General features: G+C 41.3%; 1 protein-coding gene across 4 annotated transcripts in view; it reads left to right on the forward strand.

Annotated features, from left to right (window-relative positions):
- Positions 1–13,404, forward strand: part of MAP2K5 (mitogen-activated protein kinase kinase 5) — a 143,459-nt gene that overhangs the window by 21,908 nt on the left and 108,147 nt on the right. For all 4 annotated transcript variants that reach the window (XM_063142304.1, XM_063142305.1, XM_063142306.1 and 1 more), the window contains exons 5-8: positions 1,486–1,526; positions 2,399–2,466; positions 5,686–5,734; positions 11,681–11,745. In XM_063142304.1, coding sequence (XP_062998374.1) covers positions 1,486–1,526; positions 2,399–2,466; positions 5,686–5,734; positions 11,681–11,745 — 223 coding nt within the window. The remainder of the gene's footprint in view (positions 1–1,485; positions 1,527–2,398; positions 2,467–5,685; positions 5,735–11,680; positions 11,746–13,404) is intronic.

A 13,404-nucleotide genomic window follows, 5' to 3' on the forward strand; every position in this document is an offset into this window, starting at 1 on the left:
GTTCCTAAAGGAAAAACAACCCAGAGTATTAACCCTGGGTTGTTTTGTAATCTGGCAACGAAGTGGAAGTGGCAAGTAGTTGCAAGGCAGCACGCTTGCTTGCTCGCTCCCAGGTGGCCCCAACAACCCTTGGATTGTCGTTACATGAGAACTGTGTCTTTATCTCTTCTTGCCCAGAGTTAAAGATACCGTGATGGTTGTTGTATTTTTGAATTGCCCCATTTTGCATTTCTCAGATTTTGGTATTTAAGTCGTCATTGGATCATGGCTTAACTCTGAACTTGTCTGAGTTTGATGCTAGTATTTGGCCTGAAAAGAAAGGGCTGTTTGAATCCTTGCCACCCCACTTTTCCCTCAAATTAGGAATGGCTGATGTCAGTTTTGCTGGATACTTTTCAGATTTTCCACATAGCCCCATCTTCTGCCTTCAAAGTAGCAACCCAGTATTTCTTATTTAAGAATATAATAGTAATGTTTAATGTAGTTTAAATTGCATGAGCCTACTCTAACTGCTGTATTTAATAACTATCATCTGTGTCCCTTTGACTAATAAATCGCTTTGTTTCCTGCTGTCAAAACCAGGAGTGAAATGCATGTGTTTCTGAGGAAGGGGGAGAGAAGGGGGGTGGGGAACCAAATTCATCCTTTCCCAGACAATCAATCAAAATTGACAGGCCCTTTAACATACAATTTGTAGGGCACTGTAGTTTTAAAATGGGAACTGTCCGTAACATCTAGCTTGAAGCCTTTGCAGCTTAAACATTTGGCAAAAGTACATACGCTGCATAGAGTGGGGAAGATGAAGGCAATGTGGAATTTGAAAGGTTTTAAGGAAGTAATTTTTTTCTTGTTCTGCAGTAGTTCATCTTTATATATTTAGTAACAACAGCCTGTCAGACGCTTTGTGTAAATAACAGAGGAGATCACCTCCATTTATAACATACCTAGTCTTTGGTGCCCTGAGATGCTTGAGTTTTGTCCCTGGCTACTAATTTTTCATGTGAAAATATGAATAAAATGTGCTGATAGCATAGAACGCAAACCATTGATTTTTGGGCTGTCTGGCAGGCAGCTCTGCCAATGTTATCCTCCCTCCCCCCCCCCCTTTATCAAGTTTGGTCATCTCACAAATATATTATCTCCTGAAAAGTGTTGAACTAAACTATGTGAAAAAGAAGACTGGAAAACAGGAGTTACTGGAAGTTAGAACAGAGGATGTTGCTCACAGTTACCTTGATTTTGGTAACACAGAGTTTATATCAGCTGTTTTCAGAAAGCTCTTAGTGGGTTGGATTTTTTTAAGTGCACTTCTGCAGGTCTAGAAACTCTGCTTTATAATTCCTGCTTTGGGTTTTGGGAGCCACTTCACAATCATTTCTCTCTACTAATTTTTGTATCAGCCTCATTAAAAAAAAAAGATTTCATTTTGAGCAAATTTGTAAATGGCCCTGATGTGTTCTACAATTTAGTCAATTACTGTTTCAGCCTGCAAACCTCCTGGGAAACGGAACATACATGGCCTGAAGGTAGGAATTTCAATAATTGTTTCAGTAAACTTAGATGGATTTGCAATGCTGTGTTCCACTTATTGAAATGTCAAATAAAAACTGCACTTTCTGAGCCTTGACAAGCTGATTTAAAAAAAAAATAGTGCAGAGGAAAGATTCCTTCCATGTGGTGTTGAATGTGCTATCTGAATATCTTGTGCTGATTTATTACGGAATGAAATTGATTCCTTTCTTGCTTTTGCTTAATACAGTTTTTAAATACACATATAAAACCTAAAAGACACTGGTCATCCTGCCACTCTTTTTGTTCATGCCCCATTCAAATCTGAAAGTTGTGCAGGAGCTGGACTTTTGAACTATGCCAACAATCCATAACAAAGAAAGAAAGATCACATTATTTTGATTTAATTAATCTATACCTCTGTAATAACAGCCCAAACATTGTGTAACATTTATGTGTATCTTTCACCCTATTGACACATGTCTGTGTAATGCTATCTGTATCTTGAATTCTGGATTGCACACAATGTGCGGAGTATGCCTCAGCCTTTCTGGTAACAATAGACAAATGTGATTCATATATTAGTGCAAAAAGGTTTCAGGGAGAGGAGGAGAGAGAGGTGTATTTAATAGGAACTGAGTGAAAGCCTTATTGTGTGCCTGTACTTGATTGTATTATTTAACCAAGCATTTCAAATGCAGAGTGAATAAAAGAGCATGAATCCTCAATAACACAATGTGGTAACCTACATAGAGGCTGGATTTCTACCATGGGCAACTAGCTAATTAACCTTCGTAGCGAAATAGGAAATTCATGGCAAATTACAGGTTAATTAGAACCATGTCCTCTGAATAGAAACAACTGATAAAGATTCCTTTCCTGCCCGCAGGTAAATACACGAGCAGGTTCTGCTAACAATAGCGGTGCAGCCGTCCCAGACTCCCTTCCAAGCAATAGGTAAGAATCAAGGAGAAGAGTGTGCATGCATTTTATTAAAGCAGAACTCCAGAAGTGATTTCTGCATAGTAATTAACAGAAGCAAATGGGGAAATGCTGGATAACTTCAGGGGGATTCAGTTGACCAGTTTTCAGCAAGATTTTTGTGGCTTGTCGAAAGCAATGTTAGTCTTTGAGCCTATTATACAATGAGCTCCTTTGGACAACCTAATTCTGTGAGGATTTCTCTGCACAGTTGCCCCAGTCCAAAACTTTACATGCACTGTAATATACAGTCGGGCCTCCTGAGCTTATGGTTATTTTGACCTTACTGGTAAAAGGGTTGCTTCTAACGTGTTGAATAGAAGTTGTCTCTGCATAAATGTAAGGAAACAGGCAGTCAATTCGAGGCATTGCAGACAAGGACCGCAAAGGCCAGATTTCAAGTCCTTGCCTAGCTATGGATTCGCTGGGTTGGTTCTGAGCTAATCACCACTTTTCAACCTCAGGTCAGACTCTGTAAAGGGGGAGTATTAGTGACACCTCTGGTGAAGGGTTGCAAGTTAAATTGGGATGAAGATGGTAAAACTCTGCATATTAAGTGTGATAAATGTATATGTTGTGGTAGACTGTTCCTTTCTCTTTCTGGATTATCTGAAGCAGGCAATACTGCCCTGCTGTGAACTGATCTCATTACAGTTAAGTGGCAGTCCTTGTTCTTGTCACTTGGCAATCACTGGAGAGCTAAGGACAGGAGGGGGAAAAGATAAGAGGTCATCTGAATCAGCTGAAGGCAGGAGCAAGATCCATGGCCGGGGGATTTTAATAACAGGCAGAATAAGGAGTGGATCTTGAAGAAGGAGAAATGGAAATGGTTTCGGGATTTGTGGACAACTTGGCTGTGGCAGGTTGAAGGAAGTGGAGGAGTCAAAGATTGCTCCAGGTCTGCAAGCCTGTAATATTGGATGCCTGTATGTTGGGGCTTTACCATGATAATGGAGGGAGTAGCTAGAAGGTTTATGAGTTCTGTCTTCTAACTCTGGACATCTTGTCTTGCTGACACTTCTGCAAGATACATGATTGTGCAGTTCAAATGGGTCAAGGTTAAAAGAACCTAAGAAGAGCCGTGCTGGATCAGACCGAGGATCCATCTAGTCCAGCGCTCTGTTCACACAGTGGCCAACCAGCTGTCAACCAGGGACCCTCAAGCAGGACACGGTGCAACAGCACCCTCCCACCCATTTTCTCCAGCAACCAGTGCACACAGGCTTACTGCCTCGGATACTGGACAAAACAGTAGACTTTGTTTAGTGAAGAGTTGGGCAACGTACGACCCTTGGCCCAATTTCAGCCTCATTTCACAAGCACCCTGCGTGCAATCAATTAGACCTCTGGCAAGAGCCATTTGTCCTTTCCATGGCAAACTGATAGGAAAGAAGAGAAAAGCTGGTGACAGAAAGTGAGAGAAAAGGGGTGACCTCCACCCACTTTACAGCCACCATTGCCACCCAACAGATTACTGGCAAGGGAATGCAGAGGCCTCCCTCCTCGCCTTAGTGTAAAAGGGGTTACAAAGCTGTGACAGTGTGTGAAGTCTTGGGAAGTCACAGGAAGAGACACTGGAGATGAGTTCCTATAAGTTCTCAAGGACTGAGGCTAGGAACCCTCTGAATATGGGGGAAGTGAGGATAAAGAGACACAGAAGGCGATAGAAGGAATGGCTTGAGAGACAATATAGCTTTTTTATTACCTGTTACATTTAGGAAGTGCAAGGAAATATCTTTGTCTGTAAGCACAGCCAAAAGCTATGTTGTTTTAGTGGATCAAGAAAGGTTTTCATACAGTTACAATTGCTATCCAAGTATTGGAAGATTGTGTATTCTGTCTAGCTTTAGCCCAGGAGAAATCATTCTGTGTTGTGTTTGTCCAGAGCTTAAATGGAAGAACTTGGAGTCAAAAATAAAACTATAGCTTATCAAGAAGAGAAGGATCTTTAGCAAACTATTAAGAGTGTAACTTCTATTATTAAACGTTTGATGCTTAATAGTCAAACTTTGCAAAGCTGTCCCTCCATTACCGTTCTGTGGTCATTTGTTTTCTGCACATACTTTGAGCAGGTTCTGAAAGTGCCCTATAAACAATGCATTGAGTGGAGGCTGACATCTAATGGGGCAGTTAATTGGCTTTCATTTTCCAAAACCCATCTGCATTAGGAATGACTGTTTTGAAGTCATTGACAGTCTTCCTCTGTTTCATGTTCACAAAACAGTTGGTTGCAAGAGATGACAAGATCAGCATACATTTCATTTGGCAAAGTACACTTTCTTTAAAGTAGTCCAGCAGACAAGAGGCTTATTAAAGAACAAAGGTACCACATAATATGTGTTTTATTTTCAGTCATGATCGATGATCAAGACACTTGTGCCTGTCAAAAATATATCTTTCCCTTTTTCTTTTTAAAAGTTTCAGCAGTGACTTGCTTCTCAGTTCTATTTTTCTGTGGTAGTTCTACATGGGTAGCTTGATGGGTATTTAACTTTGGGGGGCACAATCCAGCGGGAATTGTTTTGCACAAGCCCTACAAAGATAAATGGGGCCTGTGTAATAGCAAGTCTTTGTTCATGCACAGCCAGCTTTCTGCTGGATTGTGCCCGAAGCTCACCTCATCCCAAAGCTTCAAATGGATGACAGTAATCTGGGAATATCCTATTAAAACCGTATTTAAAGCATTAGTGCTTAGACTGATTTGACATGTTTATCCTCTCAACAGCCATGAATGGTCTATTGTAACGATTCCCATTTTACAGATAGAGAACTGAGACAGAAGTGATCCAGAGTCTCCTTGGATAGAATCTAAATTTAGGACCAGTAACTTTCTATCTAGAGCATCACTCTGGCTTTTCTCATTGCTCTTCCCTCTCCCCCTCCCGCATTTTCTTTTTGCGATCCCACTCTTCCCCAAGAAAGTTCACATTTGGATGCGGTGGGGGAGGGGGGCGGAATCTGAATCTTGAGAGGAGATTAAATGAAATGAGAAATCTGTGGAGGCACCCTTTGCATAATTCATTCTAGGTGCTAATTTAGGTGCTGAGTTTACACCGCTGTGATCATAGGCAGGTGTAACAATAAACAATGGTGTGTGTTTTTAGTTAAGTACGAGTTGCGTTTCCATTCAGTAAGGTGCTGTTGTGCAAGCACTAAATATAATTTCCTTTTTTTTTGTCCTTCCAAATTCTGCAGTTTAAAGAAGTCTTCTGCAGAACTGAAGAAGATACTAGCAAATGGCCAGGTAGGTGCATTGGATTGGGGCTGGATGCAGGCAAGATGAGCATCCGCATGAATACAGAAATGCCTCATGTTCTAGGATAGCCTCAGAGATGCTTACTGCTCACTTATTAGTAATGTGTTCTTTTAATAAAGTAGAGGAGAGGCTGTGAAAGAGCTTGTCTTGTAGAGGAGCCTCTGTCTTGATTGATTTGGATTGGCACACCAATTTGCTTCTCCTTTCTCAAAACGCACTAATCAGATTTAGCTCCAAATAGATTGAAATGCCTTTCGCACCCGTCGTTCTGCTGCCTCAATTTAGGGAAGAAAACTTAATCAATTTTGAATAGCAAAATAGGATTTCTGGCTTGTTTAGATCTTTGCATATAGGCTTAAATGCACATGCTGCCAAGTGCTGAATAATGAAGGTGGTAGTAGGAAGATATGTGATGTTGTTTTCTTTGGAGCCCGGTGTGATCGGTTTGCCAGTAAAAGAGGGAAATTGTAGATGGCTACCTTGCCTCCCTTCTTCTGGGATCTGCAATTGAATGCAATAGCTTCACAATTGATGGGCAAATGGACACCTCAGGGCATGTCCTTCCTGGCCAGTTTTGATTCAAACAGCCAGGGATGGCCCAAAGTAGCATAATGACTTTAAATATACACCACTAAATGAAAGTACCTGCAAGGCAGCAGGATTCTTCGATAGCAACATAAATAAGTTTTAATGTTTGTCATGGTGAAAGCCCTTTGATAGCCTTGGAGGCAGGCACCTGTCCACTGCGATCAAGCTTGCCTATTAGACACTATTGACTGAGACATCTGTGTCACTGCAAATAAAAGACTCTTATTGATTTTCTTAACTGCTGTTCACTTCCCTTCCATGTTTCGAAGGCTGAAATCTTAATTATCTCAGATGCGTATTCAGTGCCTTCACACAGTGACCTCTCCAAGCCTCATTGGCATTTCATGAATCAAGTAGTTGTAGTTGAGCGTGTCAAGAAGATAAAAGCTGGTCTTCACGCTTGTCCTTCAGCGGATCACCTGTAACATTGTGCTCTTAATAGATGAGACGGGTCCCACTAGTGTCACCTGCACTGCGCTTTGCTTATTTGTGACCAGAATTGTTTAAATAAAACTTAGGAATATGGATTCGAGTTCTTCATTTTGAAGCATAGATTATGACTCTTCCTTTAAAGCTAGGTATGGAGTTTCTTTTAAGCTTTATAAAAGTAAAATACATGCCTGTTGTTTTTAACGCATCCCCGATATTTTATTTAATCTTTCACAAATGCTTTTCTGTCATAAATATTTAAGATTTATGGGGGAGAGGTGATTAAAAACGTGTAATTAGGGAAACAAAATTTAAAAGCCCTGTCTGAGAACAGGTGTGTTTTAAATATTCTTAATGGAATTAAGAAGATTTTTAATGCCTGATAGGGGAAAAAAAGATGGTCTTTGTAGGTTACTTTGGGAAGCCCATCATGCATGTAGAGTTCTCAAGAATACAGTGGGGGGTGGTAAACTATGGAGGCTTGCTTTTAGTGTTCAAACTCTGCTATGCATTAGTCATGCTCCTTTGGAGTTACTGAATGCTCCGCTTAAAAAATAATTGAGCAAATGGCTGTTGGATTGGATAAATAACTTTACCTTTCATTAACTTTGGATCTGTTGATCAGCTGTTCTTTAAGGAGTTCCAGTGTGCATTTGAAGCTCTTCCAATCACGTGTTATCACAAATCAGCAGAGCAGTGAGCTCTATGTGAGCAAAAGGGTGTGGGTGTAGATATCCCCCCTCCTGCCCTGAGAGAGGCAAATGAGAAAGCCTTCTTGCACAGTTCTGGTCACCACACCTAAGAAAAGGTATTATAGAGCTGGAAAAAGTGCAGAAAAGGGCAAGTAAAATGATCAAGGGGCTGGAGCATCTCCCCTATAAGGGAAGGTGACAACAGCTGGGATTGTTTAGCTTGTAAAAAGGGGGCTAAGGGGAGATAAATTATGCATGGTACGGGGAATGTGGATAAGGAGACATTTTTCTCCCTCTCTCAAAATAGTAGAACCCGGGGTCATCCCATGAAGTTTATTGGTGGGAGATTCAGGATGGATAAATGTAAGGACTTCTTCACGTAGCGCATTGTTAAACTATGGAATTCGCTACTACAAGATGTAATTGATGGCCACCAATTTGGATGGCTTTAAAAGGGGGTTGGATAAATTCCTGGAAGAAAAGGCTATCACTGGCTATTAGCCCTGATGGTTATGTGCTACCTCCAGTATCCAAAGCAGTAAGCCTATATGCACCAGTTGCTGGGGAGCATGGGTGGGAGGGTGCTGTTGCACCATGTCCTGCTGTGTGGGTCCCTGGTCAACAGCCGGTTGTCCACGGTGTGAACAGAGTGCTGGACTAGATGGACTAGATGTACATTGATGGTGCTATATAAATAAATAATAATAATAATAATGGACCCTCGGTCTGATCCAGCAGGGCTCTTCTTATGTGGCATACACAGAGCTTTCCATGGGAGGCAGGGCAGGTGGGAAGGGTATGGCCATGAGTATAATCCATGCCCCATCTATCCTGCTTAGGTTCTCTTGATGTCCGTGAGAACTGAACATACTTAACGGGGGTGTGGCTGTCATTGGGCCCTAAACTGTTAGGTTTCCTAAAAGAGCATGGTGGTCTTCATACTATTATTGGCTCCGTGTCAGGCAATGATTTGTTAGGTTGTAAATTTTAGTTGTTTTTTTTTTAAAAAAAAACAACATCTTTGGTGGTTTCAACCACACTTTAGTAAAAGAGATTTTTGTGTGTGTGTTGTTTTGCACCTTCTGCTTGAAAGCATTAATAAAGACATTTTTCCCTGATAGCCGCCACTTAGGTTTAATAAGGAATTCATATTAATCATTAAAAGAAAGGGGACACGATTCTTCAAGATAATCAAATATTGACAGGTTAGAAATAGCTTTCTGCCTAGGTTCATTGATATAGGTTATGTGATATAAATATTTATTTCTTTTCTGTCACTCAGAGAAAATGCCGCCAATTGATTCAGCATTGATGTAGTGTCAACAGTTCATAAGAAACATTTGACTGGCTTGTGTTTTCCGATTAGTCTCTGCTCTATAAAGTGGGATTTACTAAATCTCCTCAATTGTCTGCTCATAGAGTGTGACTGCTTTCTGAAGCCATTAGGGCTTCGATTGGTAGAGCGGAGGTACGGCTTATAGGGCCAGACTTCTGCTAGAGCTTTACATATCAAATAAGGATTAATTGAGCATTTTTGCTTGTAATGATTTATAAGAGATGCATGCTGATTCGCTCCAAGACAGCCGACATAAAGCGAGTGTTTTGTTTGTTGATTCGTAATTGGATACTCTTTCACTTTCCATTCGTTCTGTTAATAGCAGCAGCCAATCAAGGCTGCTTCAGAGAAGTAATATTCCAGCACTTGCTATGATGTTGATCGAGGCCTCCAGTTTCCCAAGTACAATAGACAAATTGCTCGGTACCTGAGACATGTCTCTCTGAGTTGATAAATTGGACGAAGTGGAGCTTTAGCCCCATGCTGAGGTATTTGAGACTCCAGACTTACTGTGAAGGCAAAAGCAAACATGGTCTACGTTTGGGCTCCTGTCTCATCAAGGGATATGTGGGACTGATTTGGAGACTCTTTGAACTGGGGACTCCTTGGCAGAAGAAATCCTGTGATTAAACAGTTGTTCAATTGGCTATCCTGGCTCGATCAGTCAGCAGGCATATATGCACATACATCTTACAGAGCCACCCGGAGAGAAGGGCGGGGGACACTCGAAAATAGTTGTTCCAATACAACAGCCTGTGTTTTCTGGGGGAGATTTTTTAGAGGATTTTGTGCTTTCTTTAGGGGTGGCAGAGAGGTAGACAGGAGTGCAGCTTCATTTCAGTGGAGAATTTCCTGGTGGATTATGCCCCATGTTAGCTAGTGTGGAGAGGGGGCAAGGGAAAGCCGTTTGGGATATTCTGCCTAGGCACAAAATGTCTCTGACCAGCCCTTGGCCCACTTTACACTGAGAATTGTTGGTGTACATGTTTTCTGGTGTGTGGGTGCCTCTGTTTCTTCCACCATCAGTTCCATGCATAAGGGAGTTTAAAAGTGAAGAATATATGCTGTAGTCTAGGGAGTGGTTGACGAAAACAATAACGTTTTTGTAAAATAGGTGATCTTGATGGGGGCTGTTCACTTCACACCACTTGACCAAAGGCAGGTTAAATGATCAGGGTGTGAGAAAACACTCTTGCCAAATCCCCCACACAATTGTTCTTGTGAAACCTTTACTGGTCCTTCCTGAATCGAAGCTCGCATAATTAAGCCTCAAAATTGCTGTTCCCCAAAGGATTTGTTTCTCATTGCGGATGTGAATCTATTTGCAGTGATGCAAATCTGAAGTGTTTCTGATGTCTCTGAACAAAGGTAGATTAAAGTAAGTGACCTACATCAGAATTCATTGGGGGAGCTTTTCCAATGCAAGCCCCATTGAAACGATTGGCAATTGCTCGTGTGGATGGCATGCCTTGCTCAAGAGACATTGATGTGAATTGTGCCCCAAATGTACCCTTGCCATGGCTCCAGCCAAGAAGACACTCAGAGACCTTCTAAATTCCTGAGTCCAGGTGGCATTTTCTCCTAGGGCTTTCTCAGGCCTACCTTTACCTCAGGCAAGGCAGGATTCCTCAAAATGTCTGCTGCTCCTTGACCTGCTTTTGTTAAAAGGGGTGGGGGAGAAATTCAGGGGAAAGAATCCCATAACATAAGCCTTAATTTTGATTCATGTCTGTCTGTTGTGTATTAATTCATTTCAATACATTAAGTTCACTGCAACAAGCTAAACAGGCAATTTATATGAAGTCCACTTCTGTGCCTTTGGGCTTCTAATGATCACAGATTGCCCAAGCTTTAGACCTGAACGTTTGTAGAAGGAAAAATATTTCCCTGGATAAATAATCATTGCATTGCACTATAGCAGAGAACATTTTAAGCTTGGCTTTTATGGCCTTCAAGTAGATTATTATTATTATTATTATTTTTAAAAGTACCCTAGCATGTGATTTGTTACTAAAATCTGTTTTCTACAGCTGAAAGTGTGCTGAATATTTTTTCCAACAAAACTAGTGTGTCAGGATTGTATCTCTTATGACATGGATGTGCTCCCATTTTAGACCATTTGTGAAACTACTTTTCGTTTCACTGGTGCTCGAGTGCCAGCATTATCCCTCCGTCTGTCTTCTGGACACAATTCAAGGTGCTAGGTTTGACCTCAAACCCTGAGGTTTGACAGGTGTAACAGGGTTGATCTTTTAACTGCTGCAGACGTAAATGTGGTTAAGGCCAGTGGGGGGGGGGATTTGCTGTGGGATGACAGCACTTGGACTCTCTCAGTCACTTAACTGCAGAGAGGCTGGCTCAAACTCTGTCTGCTTTGGAAACTGCTCCATTTGTGATCTGAGGTCAGCCAAGTATCTCTGATTAAGCATTCCAGCCTTGCAACAAGTGTGAACGTCTTGCTCTCAGTGCCTTCCCCAGCTCTAGAACAGAATTGTACGTGGGCTACAGCAATATGCTCCTGGCCATGTTTAAGGTCAAGCCCCCTCCCAACCTAGGCCTTGGTTATACTCTACACTCAAGACCCTTTTTCTCCTCTCCATATCTGTGATCTGCTCCTCTTGAGCTATGTTATCATTCCATTTTGACACCTTTTATCAAACTTTAATGAAATGACCCAGGCAAACAAATTGTCATTAAACTTTCCATCACTTTGTCCCTTGGTATTGTCTTTTATAAATTGGACAGCAAATGTTGTATTGATCTCCTCGTTCTTGCAGCTGAACTTGAAATGACCCAGACGGCTGGTTGTTTATGGCCTAGAGTTGCTTTTCCTTGACACTTCCATCCACGGCATGACATCTCTTTTGTTTTTCTTCCTTCCTTGTGGAGATGAATGAACAAGACATACGGTATCGAGACATCCTTGGTCATGGCAACGGAGGAACTGTCTACAAGTAAGTGTTCCCCCTCCCCCTTTTTTCCCCTGCTCCAACTTTTGGGAAAGAAAAGGCAATGACTTTTTCCCCATGAACGTGTCACTAGGTGCCTGGCTCTTATTCTGCCTCTATGCAGTGCTGATTATATTTAATGTTTCTAGGAGCTGCCTACATTACTACATTAGATCTTGAAAAATCATCCTTAATTTAATATATCTTGTTTGTTGTCATTGTTTGAATCCCAGGTGGATGTGGAAAGTAGCTACAGTAATCTAAAAATGCTGTTTCTGGAGTGATACAACTATAGCTTCGGGTGGGGTGGGAAGCGCAGAACAGCCCTGTGTGGTCAGATGGACCAGATAATATCTTCTTCTTGCAACATTTCATATCTTGCTAGGCAGTAAGCTTGAAACAAGTCCCCCACCTAAAGTTCTTTACAGAATGCAGAATCCCACTATGGAATTTCTCGCTACCAGATGCTGTGATGAGCACAAGCATAAAAGGATGAATACATGGAGGATATAAGGCATAATCGTCCAATGGAACTCAAAGCCATAGATTATTGTGATGGCCATTAACAAGGGTCATGTGTATATGTGGAGATGCGTCATGAGAGCCAGTGTGGTGTTGTGGCTAAAGTGTTGGACTGGGAGTCAGTAGATCCGGGCTCTAGTCCCCACTTGGCCATGGAAAGCTGCTGGGTGACTTTGGGCCAATCACAGATTCTCAGCGCAACCTACCTCACAGGGTTGTTGTTCTGAGGATAAAATGGAGAGGAGGAGGATTTTGTATGTTGCCTTGGGTTCCTTAAGAGGAAAAATAGTAGGATATAAATGCAATAACAATAATAATAATGGTAATGCCTCTTTCAAAACTGGGCCTCCACTCTGTAGTTTTTCATGGAACCTGAAAGGAAGATACCGTATTTCTTCGATTGTAAGACGCCATCGATTATAAGATGCACACTAATTTCAGTACCACCAACAGAAAAAAAAACCTAAGACAAACCCGCAATTCTAAGACGCACCCCATTTTTAGAGATGTTTATATGGGAAAAAAGTGCGTCTTAGAATCGAAGAAATAGGGTATTAGCTCACCACACCATCCCCAGTTGTATCTCTTCAGCTTCAACTGGCCTGGAAAGTGAATGCATTGTTTATGTTTATAACTCCCGTGATGTTCTTCTTCTATCTTGCCGCTCCCCATTCAAAACAAAAAAATCCGCACATGCACCCCATTGCGCCGACCATATGCTATGGACTCACTCTCCCAGCCATTTGCCTGAAGAAGCCACCTACATAAACCCTTATTAATTTAAATGTATTAAGGGTTACTGTAGCAAAGCAGTGGTTTACTTGACAGGAAAGTCTTTATCTCCTGCATAGTGCAAAAGTTTAAGTCCCACAATACAAATGTTCACACTTCATACTCTGCAGGGTTGTATGAAAAATATTCCACTAGGAATTAAAATAAACTCCGTAAGAAAAGCCCTGAGGGAATGATAACGTTTTCTTTAAGAAAAAACTGTTTTCCATATACAAAACACATATTTTTGTTATATTAGAAGGTGGTATACATTTTGTTTTTAAAGAGGATTTTAAAACCTCAAATATGTTTTTGAAATGATGGATTTCTGTTCACCATAGCCTTCACCAAGCTGGTACCCTCCAGATGTGT

The sequence above is a fragment of the Elgaria multicarinata genome, chromosome 16 (genome assembly GCF_023053635.1).
Source record: "Elgaria multicarinata webbii isolate HBS135686 ecotype San Diego chromosome 16, rElgMul1.1.pri, whole genome shotgun sequence".
NCBI classification, from domain to species: Eukaryota; Metazoa; Chordata; class Lepidosauria; order Squamata; family Anguidae; genus Elgaria; species Elgaria multicarinata.